The sequence below is a fragment of the Ixodes scapularis genome, unplaced genomic scaffold (genome assembly GCF_016920785.2).
Source record: "Ixodes scapularis isolate PalLabHiFi unplaced genomic scaffold, ASM1692078v2 PGA_scaffold2__306_contigs__length_199485367, whole genome shotgun sequence".
NCBI lineage: Eukaryota > Metazoa > Arthropoda > Arachnida > Ixodida > Ixodidae > Ixodes > Ixodes scapularis.
In genome coordinates, this window is record NW_024609857.1 from 22,917,860 (window position 1) to 22,940,836 (window position 22,977).

Sequence of the window (22,977 nt, forward strand, 5' to 3'; positions counted from 1 at the left end):
TGATCCAATACAAAGTTTCGCTTGATTTCTAAACGAATAATGCCCATAGCCAAGTACACCTTCACATCAATTGTTAGACAGAATTGAAAAGAAGATTGTGTGTTTCTTGAAAGAGATTTCGGCCCCCTTCTATCTAGTGCGCTTTTCTATAGGTCTCAAATAACGTGGGCGAATTATTCAACATGATTGTAAACCTGAGACAGGGGCAGAAAGAGAACACAACAGAGCTGAGTTTGAGACGTTGCCTCCTCTTTTACTACCTCCTGTTGTGTTCTCTTTCTGCCCCAGTCTCAGGTTTACAATCATGTTCAACTTACACCAGCTCGCCTGCACTCTGACTATTTTTCTCGAATTATTCATTTTGTTGAATTTCCACCTCTCCGCTTTCGCAGATTATGATGTGGTAGTTTGGTCCAGTGGCTTAGAGCTCACGTTTTGAAAGGAACCGAAAATAAAAACGGACCAATACAAGCTGAACTATGCAAGACGCTCTAAGAGAGCCTGTCGTAATGAAAATTAACTGCTCTAATGTGGCAAGTCGGGTCAATCGGTTCATAATTTTTCATCCCCTTTTGAAAAACTCCGGAAAAACAAGCAACCAGGAAAAGCTGAGTGACGCAAGGCGCCTCGTATTGTTCAGGTTGTCACGGTTTTTTTATGCCCTTTCGGCGCTCCTCATACGCACAGGGTTCGGTTTCTAAACGCTGTTTTTATTTTGGCACGGAAAAAAGACAAAAATACGTAATAGTTCTTCACACCAGTGCAATGCAACACTTCTATTTTCAGCAAGCTGCTTTCCGCCATGCTTCCATGTCATCGTCCAGGCCGCGAATGTTCGTGCACAGTGATTAAACTATTTACATCTGAATTGACATGCACTATAAATCTGGTACTTTCTTTTAGAAGCAGCATGTTAATGCACATGAATTCTCCTAGCGTCTTTCCTTCTAATCGCGTGGAAGGAAAAGGGAAATATCCCGGGCATGATTTGTGTAAAAGGCTAGGTTCAATGGTCGCCTATTATTTGTACAAACTCCCTGGCAAATTCACTACCATATAACCTGCTGTCGTTTCTCCAAGAAGCGTGGTTTTGGTAGAATTTCGTTGCTCGGCCGCTATTTTTTGTAGTGGCGCGAAAAGAGAGAGAGAGAGAGAGAGAGAGATAAAAGCAACAACTTCGCAAACTGATTTTTTTTTTTGCCATTGCGATATTTTGTTGTGTTTAGGTACGCTTTTGTGGAGTAAACAATTTTACGCACCTCCCACAAATATTTTATTGTCTACGACAGTTGTAAAGTATTACGCACTGCCTCGGGTGCTTTGACCCCTTTGACCTTACGCACTAGAGCGTCACAGGAGCGAGTATTTCAGCAAAATTGGAATCGACCAGTTTTTGTGGTATCACGACGAACACACTTTTACCATGAAATCGTAACAAATAATGATCGATGATGAAATTGATTGGGTCCCAACAGTAGAGCCAGATTATTTAGGTTGCAAATAAACTGGGCGTCGCTCATGCGATATGTTTACTTCCACGTTCGAAGGTGTTGACGATAGGAGCCGAAAAGCGCGGTCTGAAGGCTCCTTCCTGGAGTGACTCCCCAACTCGGGAAAGGGGGGGGGGGGGGGGGGGGAGGTGGAGAGAGAGAAAGGGGTGGATGTTGATGGAAGGTGATATTTATTCTCACTCAGGAGAGTCGCCGGTCGTTAAAACGTCGACTCGCTGATAACGGGAAAGCCTGTGGGGCCACATTTGTAGTAACCATGAGTAAAATGTGGTATACAGCTATGTTACTAAGAAGTTGCGATAGTGCAAACGATAGGGCGTTGTGGAGGCAAGTGAAGCAAAGACCTATGGTCACTCATGGTCTTAATTAGAAGCAAGGATTTCGGTTTGCTTCTTCAACCGCTCTTGACGCCAATCTTTCCAATCTTGGATAAACCCGGGACAGCGTTAATGGCGCAAGCCCGCGCCAATATTTAAAGGTCTTTATCAAGTAATAAAACAAACATCCAGCAGAGGTAAGGAGGAATAAATACGCAAAAGACTGCAAAATGAAATAAACAACCTATGAGAGGAGATGTGTTTCAAACAGTAAAGAAGAGATTAGGAAAAGCCACTTGATTTATAAGTTTCGAAAATAAATGTATTATCAACGACCTGAACCCTTTATTGCGCAAGCCAATCCTTGTGCAGACACGGGAATGGTTCCAGCAGCCGCGCGATGCCAGAAAGCGGCTACTGGAACGAACCCCGCATACCACGACCCCTCGATCTCCACCGACCACGCGGCCTCGAACCTGCAGCTCATGGGGAAAAGCGTTCGGCCGCGCTGGCTTCAATCTCGCGGATTGAGCGTACCGGCGTCAACGAGGGAAGACACCTGGACGTCTCAAGGTAGTTGTGGCGCTCGCAGCTAGCGGCTCATTTCGCGGTTTCTGAGGATTATCCCTACAGAAAAAGCCGACACAAAAGAAGCCCCTGCCGTCACGTGATTTTTGGGAGAGGGTGAAAAGAAGAGGGTGCGAGGGGCATTTTCCTACCTTGCGGAAAATGGTTTCGTTGGTCGGTCTTTAAGGCGAAGACCTGCTTAGAAACATGGTCTTGCTCCCAGTTCCCAGTTTACAAGAGAGGATACTAAACACAAAACCAGAAAAAATGTAAGAACACTCCCTTTACTTTATTTAAATGTGGAATGACAATGATCCCCCCAAAAACAGAATACATAACACTTTTTCCCAACAAGCGCTCGCGCAGACAGACACCCCGCACCCTTTTTGTCTCTGCGCCCCCATGCACACGCCCAGTCGTACGAGAGGAAAGGGGGGAGAGAGAGAGAGACTAGAGGGAGGCTGTGAGAGAGTGCATCTTGTCGGCCAGCTCTTCCTTTTTCCTCTGGATGGCGGCCTCGGCCTCCACAAACTGTTGCTTGCTCATCTTGCCGCCCATCAGCTTGTCCAGCAGCACTATCTGTTGCTGGAACTGCTCCTTCAAGTGCTTGTCCAGCCGCTGGAGCTCGCTCACCTGGGAAGCGTTGCCGGTGTTACCGACCGAACAATTCGTCCGAGGTATTTCGTAGCGCGTGGTTAATTTGCCGACGTATGCGGCTGCCGCGCGGAGGAACGGGTTTGAATCCCACGCAAACCCTACTCGACCCGGATCTTTACTTATAATTCCATACTTTTCTGGAAAGTTCCAGAAGGCAGAAAGCTTCTCTTTGCCATTCACAACTTGTCAGTGACAATACGATGAGTATTTTTAGTACACCAGCACCTAGATACCTGTACTAGCATTGCACGCTTGCCTCAACAATACTGTAAGAGTGATTCGGGTTTGTATTGTTGATACACGCTCCGAGAAGTTGGTATAACGGGGCTGCCAATGCAGAAAAGAAAAAAATACTGTTTAGGCAATTTCAATGAGTGGTTGAATGCAGTGAGAAACCAGTCGAGGCAAAGCAAAACCAGTGCAGGATGCGTGCAAGTACGCTGAAGGGCACAAATGCAGTGATGTGATTGGTCGAGTCACTCTGGAGCAGCAAAAATAATTTTTGGAGCAGCAAAAATAATTCTTCCATTTTCATAAAATGTAACTGCATGCAGCAGGCTAAGTGCTTTGGCGTAAATGGCGCAGCAATCGTATCACTGCAAATGCTTTCCCCCCATATAAACGTTAACTCCACGCGGTGACGTTTCAGTCCACTACTCTCAGTTCTATAATCATAGGGGTTACCGCATGCCGTGCCATCAATGTCGGCGTTTATGCTCGGCGATGGTTCAATCCACGGCAGAGCAAAACGCTAGCACTCAAGGTTCCCGACGACATCATATCAAAGGCTCGGCATGACGCATTTCCGAATCGCGTCTGCTCTGCACTGCGAACAAAATAGCGGTGCCAGCAAGCAGGGGCGGATGCAGGAATTTCCTGAGGGGGGGGGGGGGTCAGGCGTTGGTCAGCGTACCATATGTTTCAGAACCCCTCCCCCTCTCCCTCTTTTCACGCCCTAAATTTTACACATGCAAAAATCAAGAGGGGGGTCAGGACATCCAGACCCCCCCTTTAAATTCGCCCCTGCCTGCAAGACAACCGAGAAACAGAGTATTGAGACTTCAAACGTAGCTTAGTTAGTGGCTCGGATTCACGCCACAGGTGTAAACCATCTTTCAATACGGTCTCTCGGCCACTTCGCGGCACTCAACCCATTCTAGGCACCGCAACTTTGCCACTCCAAAGACATTCCGCGATCCAAAAGAAACAGACGCGAGGGGGAGCGGACAGCGGGGTCGGACTCACCGCCTCGGCAGCCTCGGCACCCTCCTGCTTGAGCTTGGCGAGGCAGTCGGCCAGGGACTGGGTGTGGATCTTGTGCTCTCCGTTGAGCCTCTTCACGGCCGCCTGGTACCCCACGCTGTCCTTGCTCGCCTTGTACTTGCCCAGGGCGGCATCATACTGGGCGTACACGTCCGCCCTCCGGTCTTGCAGCGAGGCCACCTTCTCCAGCAGGCCTCCCACCTGAAGCTTGCTCTCTTGGGCTGGATCCTGCGGGCACAAGGTGCACGATCAGGCTTTCCCCTTTCCTCGAGCTGCACCGACCTCGAACGCGAGGCCCGCATTGTGCTAGAGTAACAAAATAGGGTGGAGCCAGAGTTCCACTAACTTCTTAAAGGGGCGGTGCAACGATTTTACGATTAAAAGAATTTGCATCTCGTCATTTTTACGTTGTTTATCGTGTCCCGGAGGGTAGAGAAAACACCTCCTTAATTAAAAATGTCGCAATTCCGCTGCATAATCGCAAAGCAAAAGTCGAGCTTTTTCCCCCACCTGCAGCCCCAAGTGGCAGCCGAAGGAACTACGACGAAAAGATTACGTGACCTCGCTCGGCTCTAAGCTGCAGCATAACACCCGCTAATGTCAGCGGAGAGAGGGAGAGGAAGCGTCCTCCGAGCGAGCACACGGGAAGCTACACGGCACTCCGAATGACGTCACTAGGAGGGGGACCAGGTGTGACTTTGAAGGCTGGGAGTGAGTTGAGGGGTGCCCGAAATGCCAATCTTTATCTTTTTTTTTACGCAACAACTAGGACATGCAGGCGAAATCTGTTTTTTGTTCTTTACTTCAGAAGTGTCAGAGGGCAACTTCCAGATATCATCGACCGAAGTCCGGAAATCGTTGCACCCCCCCTTTAATGGCAGAAGCTATAGGAGTGGTCGCGTCAATGATAACTCTAAAAGTACCACGGGCAAGCAGCCTTACGGAGCTCAGACTTTTGGGCGAAACACATTTTTTGCTTGGCACTTGTGAAGTTTGCATCTTACACCGAATCTGACAGGCTGGCAGCTCCTTCAATATTTGTACATTGTGTGTACCTGGGGTTGTGTGTGTTGAGTTTTCGCCCGTCGGTTGTCCGGAGAAAGGGCCAAGTCACGATGGAGACTTGTTTATTTTTCAAATCGTGTACGGTGGCTTACACTGCCGTGGCTGAACTGTCCCGTTCCCTTGCCACGCGCCTCGTTTGTTCCTCACGAGTCTACCACATCATCACCAGTTCCCCAAGTTTGCAAATCCCCGCAGTGTATACTAGAGTGTAATTACATTTTTATAGTATAAGCTATTTTTGAAAGCACCCGTGAAACAACTTGCTCTGTAAAGTAAATGGAGCTGGGCATCTGACATCTCTCTCCATTATGCACTATTGTTCCTCTAGTACTATAGATCACAGACCGCCGGTGACAGAAACTATGCAGATATAGATGAACTTTTAAGTTAACCTTTGTGACTCATGAGAATGACAGTGTTGTAAGACTGTAAGACTTACAATGTAAGACTGCAACAGAAGAGTGTGAAAGTTTCCATTTTTTTAAGCAGATCCAGTAGAGTTGAGGTTGTGCCTTTTCATAAAGAGCGCTTCTCAGGTGGCAGAACCCCTAAAGGCCTGGGTCATACTATTGTGCCTTCTCATCAATGCCAAAATGACGACTGGGGGGGTCTAGTGGCACACCAACAACAAAGGCTGTACTGCACAGTCCAGGCCAAGAAAGCAAAGCTCCCCACACTTATTGCTGACCTTGCTGATGGTGAAGTCCAGCCTGACATAGATGACCACAAGAAGGAAGAGCAGGTAGAGGACCACCACCACCAGCAGTGGCTCCTGAAGCATCAGCAGCTTCTTGTACTTGTAGTGCACCTGCAGCAAACGAAACATAGACAAGAAAAAGTGTATCAGACAGATGCACAGCAAAGCGCACGTTGAAGTCACAACAGACACAAACAGTCACCTCAAAGTTCTGGATGTGCTGTTCCACGAGGTTCGACTTTTCAAGGACAATGACGGGACGTCCGACGGTGTCCAGGTAAGTGTAGTGACGACGGTCGTCGAGCCGCGTCACTGGGAATGGTGTCTTGAGCTTGATGTCCCTGAAGAGATCATAAAGTATGTACACACATACACTCTACTTAAAGGCCGACGTATACTTTGCGCTTTCCACTTTTCCCTGCCTCCTCCTTTCCTATATCTTCACTTTTCACCTAGCCCAAACTTGGTTCCCTCGCAGCTTAGGCGAGGATTGCACTAAGAGGATTATCTTCCCTGCAGAAAAACGAGGCCGTACGTCGGCCTTTAAGCAAGTGCCTACTTCTCCAGTTTGATCGCAATTGTCAGAATATTTTACAAAAATGAATTTATGATCCAAAAGATCCAGTTATATTTTCGACTACATGCGCTTAAAGGAGATATTTCGTGTGTTTCTACTTATGGAACAGAGTGCCAATTAACGCGGATTGAATGTTTTGACTCCTAACTTTTGAACAATCAACATTGTTCAAAACGTGGGAGTTAAAAAGCTACCGTAGAATACCGTGCATCCGCCCATTCCACATGAAGTGCCCATTCCCAAATTTGTAAGATCTGAGAAAATACGTACAGTACATTTATATGTAAAATTGATGACCGGAAAAGCGCCTGTTCCCCATTTTGTTGCGATTATCTCCCGGTATTTTACGGTAGTATCAAGGCTGTTGACAAGTGTTAGACGAAGTGAGAAACTTCAATGTAACCTACCCCTTAGCATAATCAGATACAAGTTAAAACTGTGCCGAGAAGCGTTGCGCATGACGGAAGGCCACAAATGTGCGCTGAAGATGGAGCTTCTGGTGCATTCTTAACCGAATATAGAAAGTTAAATTCAACCTTTAAAGTGCCGGCTTCGTGAGGGATAAAGTGTCTGAGCCAAATCTCTGCATCGAAGTATATTTCGACGCAAATATAATGTCAGATTCTTCTCAATGTCGCCTATATGCCAAATGCAGATGCTAGATGTATGCATGGCCCTATTAAATATAAGCTTTGACACCTGCACATTCACAGCAGTGACCTGCCTCCCTTTTGCAATATTATGACGCCCGTAGGGACTTTAAGGCTCTATTAAATGATGATGAAGATATTCAGTGCAGAAAATCTGGAATCTGGAGGCAACGCACCTGGCACCCTCGGGCAGGATGATCCTGACAGATGCCTTGTCAATAACGCTGTCGTCAAAGATGTGGTCGACGAAACGCATCTGCAGAACATAGTTGTCACCTGCAAAAAGATTTCCAACAGAAAAAAAAAAAAATGGGAAAGGCAGCCAGTTATAGGACTTTTAGTTTCAGCTGGAGAATAGAGGAACATTCACCAGTTGAGAAACTTAAAATGGGGCTACCTTGCACGAGTTTCATGTCCTTATAACAAAACATAATCCAAATGTGTTCCTCTGTGCAGTGCTCCAAGGAACTAGTGCAACCTATATATAATGGTAGAGTCACTCTCTTCAGGAAGGCTACCATATCAGTAATATCTTAAAAAATAACACTGAAATTGAAAAGATATTTTTTTACAGCATCAGCTGTATTGAGCTCGTACAGGGCGAGCGCCATGTCGCCGAAATCCAACGGAGCATGCACGCGCTTATCGCAGTTGGCTTTGGTGCCGTGAGAGGGCGCTGCCTGTTCTTTCTCGCCTTCAGTTGCCCATCTGCTTGTTCTAACCAGGGGTGTTAGGATGGAATGCATTTGACGTCAAGATCATGCTGCACATGAACATGAAGCGGAACGTAGAAGAGAATATTACCGAGCAAATAATGGCCATGCTGGTGCGACCAGGCAATTTGCGCAGCGCATCCACGAGGACGTGTTTGGTACTAGCTGTTCGGCATGTGACCGATCTTGGCTTACACGAGACGTATAGTGTCTTTGCCAATGCATTGCCACGAGGTTCTTCAGTCGTTGTACACGGCCAGTGGCCTGACGGCATTCAAGGTGTGTGCTACGTGCCTATGTAGTGTTTGTGCCTGCGAGATCCCAAATCTCGTGCGTGCTATGGGCACGTACACCCGCCGATGCGAGAGGGTCTGCCTTGATTGAATCTCATGGCCGAGCGTTCAATATCCACTCGGCTCTCTAAGCCTTTCGTGCAAAAAAAAAAAGGGGGGGGGCCAAAGCATATGCTGGAGCAAGCAGAGGCTGCTCTACGGCGTAAATGCGCTCATGACAGAAAATGTCTATGTGTAGGCGCCGACGGTCTCGCCCTGTGTGCGAGGAGGGAGTGCATCCCACTAAGTTCATGAGAATGTGTTTGGTGCTAGCTGTTCTGTGCATGATCAACTGTGGCTTACGCGGTGACACAGCGCGCAGCACTATTACCCGAATTTCCAGTCAATCACGACGCAATATTATTGCAGAGTCGCACCAGCTGACGCCGTCTATTCACGTCACATCGCACAATCATCCGCACAATTTCATCGAGGTTCTACTACATGCACTACGTCGTGCACACGGGGTAAATCTTTCCTTCGCTTGATCTTACCGTTACGTCTGTACTGGAGCTTTTGCCCACAACCACCAGAATATACCGTCTCAACAGGACAAGTCGCGCATGTCAAATAGCAACAAAAACATACTAGTACTACATATTGAATTAAAAGTGATTGTGAAAGAACACTCCGAAATGTAATCCAAGCAAGAGCTTGCCTGAGTTGTACAGGTACTCGTAGGTGGGAACGTAGTAGCCCAGCACGTAGTGAGTCTTCCAACCGCCAAACAAGGGGAAGCGAGGACGTATGTCGAGCTCCACCGAGTCGTCGAGGACCTTCATGTGGCTAGTTGAGATGTTGCCGATCTCGTCCCGGTAGTAGACGTCCATCGCCGATGCGGGCAGCACAGTCTGGAAGAGGGGGGAAAGCTTTCAGATTCTGCTACACATGTGGTAATATCCCATTTTGCATATTCTGATGAACCGCCTATATTAAATAACCGCCGCAACAGGTTTCAAAAATGAGGCTGGCAGATATGGAACACTTGCCACAAGATGTTCAGGTTTTGGGGAATAACATCTGCCAAGAAACGGGTCGCACGGTCGACATCAGGATGAGAATGTTAAGGGTGTTATATAAAGCAAAACTGCCAAAAAAGGATAAACAACACAAAGAAGGCAATTGACAGGAAAAGTGTGTTAAAGCACTGCACATCAGAGGGTATGGGGGGGCAAAAGTTTGTGCTGCAGAACACTAATGCATATTAAGGACACAAGGTCAGCAGGCTGCATTGGCTAAATGGCCCTTCTACAACATTGAACCAGTATCGCCATATCTCAAGGACAGATCGACGTCTTGTTCTATAATGTACATTACAAACATTAACAATGCTCAGTTTGCTTCTTTTTTTTTTTTTTACAAGCAGTTAATGTTAGAAGGCAATATCGCCAACTGCATTTCAACTGCATCAGAAGCTTGATTCTCAACCTTGAATGCTGTCGTTTCCCGAGCTAGTCAAGTTGCCTCCAGATATGGCGCTATACGTCACCACTGCAGGGTGGCAATTTGGCCAGGGTAATCCGGCTACAAACTTGAGCGAGTTAGTGACCATCACACAGTAAGTGGTCCTACAGCAAACAGTAGTACAACAGCTGACAATAATGAAGCCGGCCAAGAAGGGAAATGAAGTATGGACTTTCAGCCTCCAAAACATTTTCTTCAGATGCTCCAAGCCGTAGTGCGTTAAAGCCCTTGACCACCACACCCACAGCTCAAACCAAGAATGGGGTTCTAGAAACGCTATATCTAAACTCAGGAATGGGCTTTGTGAATAATGAACGACCATATGTGCGTTTGTCGGTTGTTTTGGAACGACTGTCAATGTCATCCGTCACCATCACCACTATCAGCAAAGTGGGCGGCTGAGCACGGCTACCGGTGCAAAGCACTCTTTGTGCAGATGGCTACAAAGGATAATAAAAGGGGCCGACGCTATTACGAGGGATGGTGCTCTTAACTAGTTGTGTCAAAAAAGCGGTGATGCAATGTTCATGCTAACTGTAGTGCAGATGTGCACAGACTTATAAACTGCTTTGGTTACAAAGTGCATATCCCAAACTGGAGCATTCAATGCGAAGCACAGCACACGTCTGTCTCTATCTCTTTCCAGGACAGTCGAGAGTATTCACCCTGAAGGATTTGACCGAGGACACGCCGTTCTGGTCGCGCTGGTACTCGTAGCGTGAGAAGGATCCCTTGAGGATGGCTCCCGTGTGGCGGAGATCGATAACCTCTTCCACAGAGATGACCCCCCAGTGGGACACCTCAATGGCTCGCTCCAGGCTGGTCACCGTCAGGAAGGCATTGTTGTTCTCATAGTGCACTGTCATCTTGTCCTGCGGGTTCGAAAGAGAGCAACACGCTAAGCTTTGCTGGTGCCCACAAGACTCAATACAGCAACGGCGTGTGGCGAGAAGAGCCCATTTCAATTTGTACGGTGAATTTTAAAAAGCTCAAAGATTAAATGTTGATGCTTCACAAACTGCCAATTCCCAAAGCAAATTCTTTTACTGCATGCTTAGCTATCTACACAAATTATGCTCTCAACTCCCACTTCGAATATTAGCTAGTACATACATTTATACATGCGTTTCCAGAGATACAAAATGGGCTAAGCAAGGTAGCTGGCATTCATTTTTGTGAAAGATTGGAGCTGCAAATTCCTTTTTTACTACAATGCTTGTGTTGAAATGCAAGCCTAAAGGTTAAAACCTCAAAGCATAGAGAACTCTCACTTTGAGTACACCAAGATATTTCTTGACGCTGTTCAAAATAGAAAGATGAACGTGAACAGCGGTCCAGATCCCTTGCCGCTAGCAAAGACTGGCATTTCATATATAGGTCTGGCTGCCAAACTGTCAAACCCCCAAATCAGTTTTATTAATAACACAAGGAAAATGACTAGGTATAGTCATTATCAACTAACAAAATCCAGCAGCAGGCACATACTTATGCCTAGGCAATTTACGTGCTTGCCTAAGACCATGGAAGCAGAGTAACTATGATGGTGCAATTACTGTAAAATCCCGAGAGATGCCCCACCCCTGAAAGGTACAGTATTTACTCGAGTAATAGCCGCACTGTTTATGAAGAAAGCCTGAGGGTTCGCCTTTTTGCGGAGCACACAGATTGCCAATCACCGCGTTCAACAGCATGATTCCAGCTGTTTACAGGACAGAGATAACGTCTTTGTGACAAGATACCACCTATAAAGACTGAATTTGTATGGAGAATCATATTCTCGATCTGGTTATTCACTATGTTACGCGCAACGCAATGATTGGTTGTATATGTGTTCTGTGAAAAAGAAGAAGCAAGGGCCTTGTTCATAAATAGTGCAGCTATTACTCGAGTAAATACGGTAACCCACCCTTATTTCCAACTTGATTTTCTCTTCTATTTTAAACACCAAAAGATAGCCCACTCCTAGTAATCATAGAGTTCGAATCAATGATGACCTCGGCATAAATGCGTCTAGTTAGCTATGACAGGATCTAAGTGAACATTGCTGAATGGGAAGTACAGTCATCTTTGCTTCCTTGCCCCTTTCCACAATCACAAGCTTGGAAGGGACACAACCTAAAAATGGCAATTTTTTAACTATTCTTGATTGCACACCAAAAGTTAGCCCGCTCCTTATTTTCACCTAATTTTCTCTAGATTTTCGGTGGGGATTTTACGGTAACATATCCTCAACAAAATAAATATAACTCGCATTGCAAAAATATTGACACATCTGAATAGACCTCTCCAAAAATATAAGCACCCCACCCCCCTTTCCCACTGCCAACACATGACAACTTGATGTACTCTGTATGATACACATGAATGGAAAAGGAAGTTCATAATGTTTAACATTTTGGGATTTCAGAATGCAAAGACAGGACACGAACAGAACACAGCATGTGTCGACCTTGCTTTGTGTTAATTTAATTTTTCACACGTTCTGAGCTCAATAATAAAAAGAATGAATTGTGCCGCTTTTAGGCAATGTGATGCAGCGGAGTTGGCCCAAGAGTAAATCGAGACAGCCCTACAATTTCCCGCACTGCGCAGTGCCATGTTAAGTAACTGTGAAGTCTTCTGAAATTTTCCCGGAAGGGTCTATCAAGTACGTACGGTTCATAGCATGCAACGTTCTGATTACTCATTGAAAACAAACCGAGGTAGAAACAAAATGGCAGCTAACCCACAGCAGCAAGGAAGATGCAAGAGATCTGCACTAACCTCAGAAAGAGGCTGAACTTTCTCGTAGGGCCCATAGGTGACCGTAGACTCCGACTGGCTGGCAGGCTTGAGCTTCGAGTATGACTCGATCTTGGAGCTAGGCAGCGTCACGCGTGTCGTCTGAGACTGCGTCGGGTACAAGCTGAGGAAGTAGTGATTCCCCTGGTAGAGCACCAGCTGCCGTTCCGCCTGAGTGATGTGCGTCGGGTGAGGGGTGACCAGGTGGCTGAACGTCGCCTCCAGCTCCAGCTTCACCGACTTGCCAGCTGCCAAAGGTGTTGGCAGATCCACACGGTAGTGGTGATGTGTCCTGGGACGAAATTCAGAGTTTAGTTAACAATTACGTCCATACCACAAGCAAATAACTATGCTTTCTTTTTGACTGCAGTAAAAGGAAATATAGGATCCTTTGCCTACTCGTCCGTCAAGCTCGGCACTCTCTGTCTGCCTCAGCGCGGCGCCATTTTTGCGACAATTATTTCTCAGGGTCTGGCAGTTTCTTTCTTGAAGGCATTGTGAAGATCAGGTCACTGTGCACACTTCCCGCAGAACCCCTACATCGTGCGACTGCACACACCTCCTATGCATAGCTGTTAAATACTTTTGTCGCCTCCTCCAGATCCCGCCACAGTGCCTGCTCTCTATGTGCGCAGCTGGCCAGCACTGGCATCACCTGGTCTGTCGAAACCTGTTTCACCAATCACAGCGTCCCTTCCCTCGCCACACAAGCTCTCCTTCTCCCCTTAGGTTTCACGCCATGAGCGGGCACGCTATCAAGCAGCTTACGAACGGATGTGTACAATTCCACGGTTTGGTGGCCTAAAAATGCCATCGCATTTATAAGCAAATTAGATGATGACCGCATGCCGCTACAATGCTCCTTCAGATATGAAACGGCAGAGGCAGAAATCGAAATATGGGGCCCTATGTTGCTTTTTTTGGACTCCTACGGCAACCAGATAGAAAGAAGGGATGTCAACGACGCAGCAAACGCAGATTGGATGTTGATTGGCGAGAGTCGCTGAGGACGAATTCCCGCAGAAGAAAACAAAGCTCACCTTTTTTTTGTTTTTTTTTTTCTGTGGAAATCAGTCATCAGTGACTCTCACCAATCAGCATCCAGTCTGCGTTTGCAGCAATGTCGACGACGCTCCCTTCTCCCTAGTCGCTGTGGGAGCCCAAAAAGCGCAACATAGGGCCCTAGGAAACCTGGGTTCTGCAGCACAAGCTTTTGCCTCACATGCTCTGAGCTGTCGTGCACTAACACTCGGACCCCCTCCCCCACAAGACAATTTTATAACATCAGGCAGTACTTTGTAAGCAGTGACCGGCAAAACTTGATAATTTTATAGAGAGTGGTCAACCGGCTATAGTTAATTGCCCGCACCTACAATGCTATTCCACGGTCACAAATGTTATTTGAGCTGGGCTCATTTGCTGCCCGTGGACACACTTCAACGTTACATTACTAGTAAAACTACCGACCACATTGCAGATATATTAGTAGAGTAAGGACAACGTTAGACGTTTGTACGTGAGGTCTGTGCCTCTACCCACTGGGCCCGGCGCATCAGAATATGGAGCACTTAGTTTCTACTCACTTTTGGTTGGCCACTACCGTTTCCGTAACTCGGAGTGGAGTGTCCTGATCATTTGCAGCCTGGAGACACACACAAATGATACAATCAATCGTCAGTGTAAATGGACTCTGTGTAAGCGCGGAATGTTTACGTGTGTAACAACACCTATCGAGCCCCGATTACGGTGTACAACCGGTACAGAAAACCGATGATCCGGTGTGCAACAACACGAAAAAACACTCATATCGATCGCGTATGCAATTTTACGGGCGGTCGGTGAATATCGACATTAGTGCAAAACCACTGACGTGGACACTGATCCGGGCGATGTACCGGCGCGAGCAAAATTCCCCAAAAGTTTGTTTAAACCTAGACTCACCACTGCACCGATGAAAGCGAGGTGACCTTTTTCTTCGCTCGTGAGCGAAACCAAATAGGATTTCACCGGAGCGCTGCCCTTATTTTCTACAGTTACTTTGGTAGTGATCTTTACGAGCTGCGACGCCAAGTCGATGTTTCTCTCGACGTTGGTGTTTTGTATGGACGTAGAGACAACATCATTACAATTCACAACGGCGTATGAAAGACAGAGGGTCAACGCGATGACCACCCGAAGCCCCATTTTTTTCGCAAATACGTAGATGAATTCAGATTGCCGGCGTCTACAAGCCCTTTAAAAAACAGAACGCGCCATGACACATCACCGCATCACCAACGCGTCTTCCGCACCTGAGAGAAGTCCCGCACTACCAAAATAAACACTGTGGCGGTCTGTTATTGGTGGTTCAAAATAGTCACATGTATCACTTTGCCTCTAATATAAATACATAACGTAGTTTTTATTTGAGCACAAGTTTTGCTAATTAAAGATCCCGATTAAAATTCATTTTTAGTTCGTCACGTTTAAAGAGGAGCTCGTTTCCCGCCAGATTTGAGCTTTGAAGAAAATGGCGACCAGCGGCGATGTGAGTCGAACCTTGAAAGAAGCTCTGTGCGAGACCCTTAACGCTATTCTGTCCCATTCGCAAGAAGTGAGAACGAATGCCGAAGAGCAGCTGAAGATCCTCGAGGTGACAGATGGTTAGTCTCTTTTAACTTACTCTCACGGAACCGAACTGATAGCCGAAGCGCTACTTCGCCAACCATGTGGAGTTTGCTGAGGCGTGCTGAGCGCCATATGACGTCTCTGTTGGATGTAAGATCTCTTTTAGGTAGAATGAAGCTAGTGTACGAACCCAAAATGCATTTTAAAAAAAGTTCATTGGTTCCGCAGTCCGAAGACTTAGCACCGTCCTTACTTTCAACGTTTCCCGACGGCTAACGCGAGCGGAGCTGTCAAATCTCCGCCATAATTCAAACTTGAATTGCTGCGCGTGTTTCATTTTCAGAGTTTTGTGTTCACCTGGCAGAGCTCACGGTCGACCCTCACTCGCCGTTCGCAATCCGCCAGCTAGCTTCGGTGCTCCTCAAGCAATATGTCGACACGCATTGGTCGCGGAACTCTGAGAAGTTTCGACAACCCGAAGCAACCGAAGAGGTAATGTTGAAGCTCGACCGAACTCGTTAGTTTAAACCCTGCTCCGACGTTATTGCTCGTGTAAACAGTAGTTCCTTAATTGATTCCTTATCTAGCCTATGCCATACTTATCATTTTGTTCTCTATTTGTGTGAAATGCGTGGTAGCATGAATTCAGTTAATTCACAGATTCTCAAATGGTGTTCCTAGGTGCACAGGGATTCCCCAGAGTACCCTCGGGGGTTCCCCGGGCTCTCAAACTTGCCTAATCATCTCTGCTACCAAGTAAAGCGTTTTTTCTAGTTTAAGCACTATTTGAGCAAATTTGATCCATCCTGTGATGTGTAGCTGTGTGCCACATTCCCTAGTATGTGCATTGCTGTTTACAATGCCTCTGAGCTTTCAGCCTGCTTGCAACCATGCCACAAGCAGACGTGGTTCCTCAACTATCAGTAAAGAACAACTAGCTGCTTCCTGAAACTAAAAAGCTTCACAACTTGATTTAGTTTGTGCCTCCATTGGTTATGCACTCAGTTCGAATCAGTCTTGTTTAATCTATACAAACCTTTTGCATCCTTAACTCTCTCCGCTTCCAATACAACGGTTCTCACAACACCAGTTATTCCCTCCCCCTCCCTGTGACTCTACGAGAGTTCCTTTGCCCTCTTCTGCCGCCACGCACTGTAGCTATACTCTGTTTCACAATAACTTGGCGAACTTTGGAGGCTGCGTCCCCCACGACCCAGTAAGAGCGCTGGAGCAAGGCACGTGATAACACGCCACAGCAACAGTGCCGTCCACGTCAAAAAGTAATTCTAGGCTTCTTTTTCTTTTAACGGCAATTGAGCTCTCACACTTCAATATCTAGCGAGAAGATACGAGTAAAGAATAAATAATTACAAATTTATTAGTTTCAATTATATTTACACCAAAAAAGTGATGTCACATCCGTTTCTGCTCCCGATTTTTTTTCTACTTGTATAGTGCCGTGGCCGTTGGCGATTGGCGGCGATCGCAGCCATATAATCGGCCGTTTCTGCCCAAAACATCACACTGTGCCCGTCATAGATTCGCGGCTCAATGTACCGATGGATGGATGGATGAATGGCTGAGCCCTTTGGATCGGGCAGTAGCTTATGCCACCTAGGTTGGCGCATGTTGCAAACAAATACTTTCCCCCACCTCAGCCTCTTACATGCCATGTACCCTACAGTATACCACACAAACAAATGTCCCCTGTGCACCGAAAAGGCTTCACTATATCACATCACGTGGGCATGCCCTAAGATTCAGGCTGCCCCCGCAGTTCCCAACCCAAATGCCGAGCAGTGGGAAGCTGCGCTGTCCAGCTGGGATCCGGACGACCAGCATAATCTGGTCTCGCAGGCCCGAGCCGCAGCGACAGCTACAGGGGACCTGGAATGAGGGCTCCTCTCGCCTCAGAAGAGCCCAACTAATTGTTTATTAAAAGTTTTTTCTCTCTCTCTCTAGCCATTTTGTTTTACCATTTAAGCTTAGGATATTTAAATGTGAAATCTATATTCACTCCGCACTGCAAAGAAAGTGGGGCTATAAAACCCCCTTGCCATCAGTTAATAAGAAAATAACTAGTTTTCTCTCGCTTTCTGCCACCATTCACTTAATATTTGCTTGGTAATATCTACAGTCTTATAATCCACTCTCCCTTCGCTGTCTCTAAAACCCAATGACTTCATTAAATCCATGTTGTCTTCGGTAGGCATAGGGTGAAGCCCTTTACAGTAGAGTATCAAGTGCTCAGCCGTCTCGTCCTCCTCTCCACAAGCAGTGCACACTGTATCCATTTCCTGGTACCTCGCTCTGTATGTTCTGGTTCGCAGAACACCTGTCCTCGCCTCAAACAACAATGAGCTTCCCCTAGAATTGTCATAAATGCTTTTTTTGGCAATAACTGTTTTGTTTAATCTATAGCTTTCCAGAGCCGTCTTTGTCTGCATTTCGTCTAGCCACCGATCTCTTTCTGTGGCCTTAACTTGTCTCTGTCCCTTCTACTTTTAAGTTTCTGTTTCTACCCCAGTCTCGGGTTAAGTTCCATCATGGTAAATATCCACCAGCTCGCCTGTACTTTAACCGTTTTTCACCAAAAACTTTCCTCTTAATTTCCTAGTGCGCTGTCTCCACTTTGTGTCTATGCTCCTCATGTATAAATAGCTGAAAACCTTTCGTGCCCATTGGTCCCCATCCATTTGCCTCAACCGATCCTCAAATTCTATCTTGCTCACCACTTCCCTGCTTTCAAAAGACGCCCATCCCATGTCTCCTTGTACTCCTTGGTTTAGCGTTTCGCAATGTGCCCCCAAAGCCAGCCTACCTACTCCGCGCTGCTTTATTTCTAGTCTTGCATGCACTTCGGATTTCATGCATAGCACAGCGTTTCCAAACCGTCTCACAAATTCAGTGCCATCTAGTGGTTGAAACATTAGTCTAAATTTGTGTATGCTAATGGTAGTTAAAGTTTAGTACCTATTAGTCAACGGCAGACATACAAAAGTTGCAGTGTTTTCCGATGTGCAGTTATTTCTCTATTTGTTTCAGTATCGATGGTGTTAAGAAACTACCTCTCTCTTAGAGGTGCTTCGTTGAGTAAAACTCTTGATAAAATTCTTTATTTTTATTTTCATGAGCTGTCTGGGGTGTGTCGAAGATGCGCATTCCGAGGATTTACATGACACCCTCAAAAGAGTAGCGCATAGAAGCTTATAAGACTCGTCATGGTGACATTGCTTTATCAAGAGAAGGTGATGTATTCATTAATTTAATGTTTTCTCACTTACAAACAACATGCAGTGAATGTCTGGAATGTTCAGGGTTCGCGTCGGTGCCCGTCTTCAAATTCTTGCTTCACCAGCCATCAGAGGCTGCCATTAGCATGTACAGATGATATTGCCGCGTGGATGATCAAGAAGAAATGCTTCTCCGTTCTTTTAGAAGGTTCGCATATACTATTACCTCAAGCATAAATGATAGCCAGTTTGCCCTAACTCTTTCCCGAACATTTAGGTGGAATATTCCAAATGACGAGCATAGTAGATAAAAAGCCAAGCGCCGTATCGCCGATTCATTCACTGATTCTCTCTCTCGATAGCTAGCTGTTACGCCGACATACCGTCGCTTGCTGCCGCCGCCGCCGCTCGCTGCTGCTTCCTCGACGTCTGTTCTTCTCTTTTTTTGTTTCTGGCAGAAGTTTGCCTTCATTCAATCCTTAGTTCATTCCGTTTTCTCCTGTCCCCGAAGTACTGATTACAAATTGAGGGTTGTCGTTTTTGGCACAGCTAACTTGCGAGATCCTGCGGCTCAGCCACACCAGCCATCGTCGAGCGAGAGCATACCATCCTCAGACGAACGGGCTGACAGAACGGCTAAATAAGACCATCGCCGGCATGATCGCCATCTACGTTGATATATAGCACAAGACGTGGGACGAGGTTTTACTCTACGTTACGTTTGCCTACAACACGGCAGTATAAGAGACCACTGGAGTTGTACCTTTCCAGCTGCTACATGGTTGGGAAGTAACGACCATGCTGGAACGATGCTGCCCCACGAACCAGCTGACGATTGGAGTGACGACGCCCAGGTGGTTGCTCAATGGCCTGAAGAATTCCGCTAGCTCGCCTGACTCCAGATCTAAAACCAGCAGCGTGTTGACGCTGGCCGCTACAACCTTCGTCGTCGGGACGTTCACTTCCAGCCCGGAGACAGGGTGTGGGCACCCATTAGTTGCTGCAGCCTCAGCGAAAAACTCTTGAAACGGTGCTCCGGAACGTACAAGGTACTTCATCGCCTCGGGGAGCTCAACTACGAAGTGGTGCCCGGCGGAATGCATACATCATGACACCGACTACGACCCGAGGTGGTTCACGTCATTAGACAAGCCATTCTGCACGGTAGCACTGAGGTCTTTTTGTTTTCCGGAGGACGCTTTTAGCTTGCCTTTGTTTTGTTTTGTGTTGCATCGGGGCGATGCACTTTTATAGAGGGGAGTAATGCCGCATGCCTGATCGAGAAGATACGCTTCTCCGTTTTTCTAAAGGGTTCGCACACATCTTGCCCCAGGCGTAAACGATAAGGAGACCAGAATGACCTTGCCTAGTCAGTCCACCCTAGCTCTTTCCCTAACATTCTAGGTTGAATATATTCAAGATGACGAGCATAGTAGGTAAAAAGCCTAGCTCCGTATTGCTGATTCATTCACTGATTCTTTCTTGTGATAGCCAGCTGTTATGCCAATGTACCATTGCTTGCTGCTGCTGCTGACACTCACTGCTGCTGCTTTCTCGACGTCTGTTATTTTCTTTTTTTCGTTTCTGCCACAAGTTTGCCTCCATTAAATCTTTAAATCATTCAGTTTTCTTTTGCCTCTTCGTCTGTCATTCGTGACAATATACACCAACTCAACTCTGTGACGTCACGGCGCGGTGGTGGCGCGTCGGTCGCACTTCCGGTCTGGGGCTGTGGGCAGAAGTCCCCATGCCAGACGTGTATTCCTGCGTTGTTTTGAAAGGAACCTGACAAAAACCTGCCTTCTCGTCAAAACGCCGCAACTGGGGCCGCACCAAAAGTGTCAAGAAAGGTTTGAAGGTCAGTTTTCGCGTGCTCGGTTCGTCCGAGAATCTGGATATGTGCCGTGAAAAGGGAAAAGCAGATGCCGTCTGACAACGATTGCTTGGACGGGAAGCACTTTGGGTTGAATTCACGGATACTTGTGGTCATCAGATTTATTTGTTTTGTTTCAACATGAACGCCAGAAAACCATCAAGTTGTGCGGACCACCTGCGGACTACGTTCAGTGCGTCTTCAAGTTCAAACGGCCGGCTGATCATTCGAAATGTCGTCTGCTCTTTCAAACGTTTCTGCTTGTCTGCTCTCTTAGACGACGCCGGCCCGTAGACCAAACGTTGGCCCGGTACTTGCTATAAGAAGTAAGTGCAGGCCTCAAAAGACTTAAGTTTGAAGGTTGGTAAGCAGGCTCGATGTAAACAGTAGATACAAGGAGATGTTGATCATTGTTACCAGTGACCATCACTGACTTGCTATGCCTAATTGACTTGGTCCGATTCTACTCGCGATTTTCAGTATCGACGTCGACCATCTCAGCTACGGTTCACGCTTTTGCAGCCCGAGCGGCATCGCGACTGAAAATTGCGAGCGAAATCTCATCATGCGAATCAGGTTTTAGCGTACATACTGCGGCGTCCACGTGGAATGAATCGCCACATGTCACATTATTCACGCAAAGTTTAGCGGTGTAACGAGCCTCGGTAATTTCGCTGACACCGCTCAAGTAGTCGGACATCGCCAGGAAGACGTAGAATTAACAATTTGAACGCGAGAAAGGGCAGGGGGACTCACGCCGACACCGACAACATCGCATTTCAATGGCTTGTTTATGGTGGACCGCGAGCTTCTTGCCCACACCCCCATCGCGCATGCGCGGAGCCGGTGGTGTCCGCTAGGGCCGCTCTGGTTTGTTTGTAAACATAAGTTGGTGTATACACAGAGAAGTTGATAGTTATCGAAGTGAGCGGACTGAATTTCAGAAAGGGTCTATTGAGCATATGCTTGTCTCAAGAACTGTTCCCAAAATGCTTGCTATTCTAGCAGACAGAAATGTTGCTGTGGTGGACGTTCATCCGAAGTTGGTTGGTTTTGGGAGCAGACAGCTCCTGGCTAGCAGACGACAGCCGGTTTCTCCAGGTCTTGCGCCTCGAATTGGGCGTAGTGACACAAATGCTCCCGTGACCTTGGGCCACGGGCCTCGCTCTGATGCTCTTATTGGGTCATGGGGCCCTAGCCTCCACAGTTCGCCAAGTTATCGTGAAACGGAGCATAGTGGTACCCTCGTTGGGCCAGCCCCGTTCGTAACAACATTTAGATAAATAGTGAATCTAGATTCATGTGAGAGTGCTCTTGTTCCATTAAAAGGGCACTCCGGCAATCTTTTTTAGCTACTTTAGCTAACTATATTTTCTGAATCCCTGGTGTTTACCCTTTCCAGTATGGTATTTAGTATCTCGAAATTCACAATAGTTATTTTAAAATTGGCAAATGAAAATGTTGCAACAACCAACATTCATATATATCCGCTCTTTTCGGTGCTGTGACGTCAGTGGAAGGCAGGCTTGCCAGTTAAGCAAGCGGTCTAAGAAATGGACTATGACAGGCATTTGTTCCATGCTGGTGCGTGGGTACTAGAGCGAGCTTTCAAAGCATTCATTTGACACCATGAAACTGCTTGTAATCAGTTGGGAACAAAATCTACTGTCCAAAGAGTGAACCCATGCCTTCCACTAGAGTCACATTTTCATTGTTGCCAGTAGACTTTCATTTAAAAAAACAAAACATGGTGCGTACCAAAATTGTAAAATCAATTACTTTGTAAAAAACAAATATTTTGTCACCGCCATGAAACTGCTTGTAATCAGTTGGGAACAAAATCTACAATCCAAAGAGTGAACCCATGCCTTCCACTGGTGTCACATTTTCATTTTTCAGTAGAGACTTTCATTTTAAAAAAAAACATGGTGCGGACCAAAATTGTAAAGTCAATAACTTTGTAGAAAACAAATATTTTGACCTAATCTTTGGGATACTATTTTAGCGATGTTTGTTGGTGTTTTCAAGTTTACAAGAAAATCGAGGACCTTGAAGAAATCGCCAGAGTACCCCTTTAACCAGTTCTGTTGGTGCCCAGGCAAAAGCAACGATCCGCAACCTGCTTCCTCTGGGGCTGAGGGAATCCCTGAGCAAACTTCGCTCGAGCGTGGCCTATGCCATCTCTGCGATCGCTCACTGGGATTGGCCCGAGGCCTGGCCACAGCTCTTTGAAATCCTCATGCAAGCGTTGACCAGCGGCGACGCCAATACGGTTCATGGTGCCATGAGAGTGCTAACAGGTGAACTTATTGACACTGACTTTGGCTTGCCTTACATGTCCTCTGCAATGAATTGCTAAAACAAAGTGGTTCGTCCAAGTGGGACAAGGATGTGACATGCCTGTGCAATGCTTTGGGCAGATGTCTTTTCTTGAGTGAATAGCGAACATGAATACTGCCCTTGTCCCAAAGGGACTGCCTAAAACACTGTATATTCATGGCAGATCCTTAATCTTCTCATATTTCGTTCGGCACAATTAATTCCTTTTATGTCTTGCACCATAGCCATCTTTGCTGGCTAGTTTCCGTGCCACTTGTTGGTATTTGCTAAAACTAACATCTTCAAAGTGGAAGAAAAAAATTAACTTTTTTTTTTTTTTTTTTTTTTAAT

At 46.5% G+C, this 22,977-nt stretch overlaps 2 protein-coding genes across 2 annotated transcripts in view; one reads left to right on the forward strand and one right to left on the reverse strand.

Annotated features, from left to right (window-relative positions):
* Nucleotides 1–2,663: 2,663 nt before the first annotated feature.
* On the reverse strand, nucleotides 2,664–14,904 carry LOC8025680 (dolichyl-diphosphooligosaccharide--protein glycosyltransferase subunit 1). Its single transcript, XM_029985947.3, has 10 exons — nucleotides 14,536–14,904; nucleotides 14,178–14,236; nucleotides 12,577–12,886; nucleotides 10,479–10,685; nucleotides 9,008–9,200; nucleotides 7,481–7,580; nucleotides 6,280–6,418; nucleotides 6,069–6,188; nucleotides 4,298–4,543; nucleotides 2,664–3,028 (listed from the first exon to the last, which is right to left on the reverse strand). The coding sequence occupies exons 1-10, from the start codon at nucleotides 14,776–14,778 to the stop codon at nucleotides 2,846–2,848; spliced, it is 1,800 nt and encodes a 599-aa protein (XP_029841807.2). The 5' UTR covers nucleotides 14,779–14,904; the 3' UTR covers nucleotides 2,664–2,845.
* Nucleotides 14,905–15,102: 198 nt separating this feature from the next.
* The window catches only part of LOC8025681 (importin-9), a 50,442-nt gene continuing 42,567 nt past the window's right edge, over nucleotides 15,103–22,977 (forward strand). Inside the window, 3 exon segments of the mRNA XM_029985946.4 lie at nucleotides 15,103–15,236; nucleotides 15,545–15,693; nucleotides 22,406–22,607. Of these exon segments, the coding sequence (XP_029841806.2) occupies nucleotides 15,104–15,236; nucleotides 15,545–15,693; nucleotides 22,406–22,607 (484 nt within the window). The 5' untranslated portion in view covers nucleotide 15,103.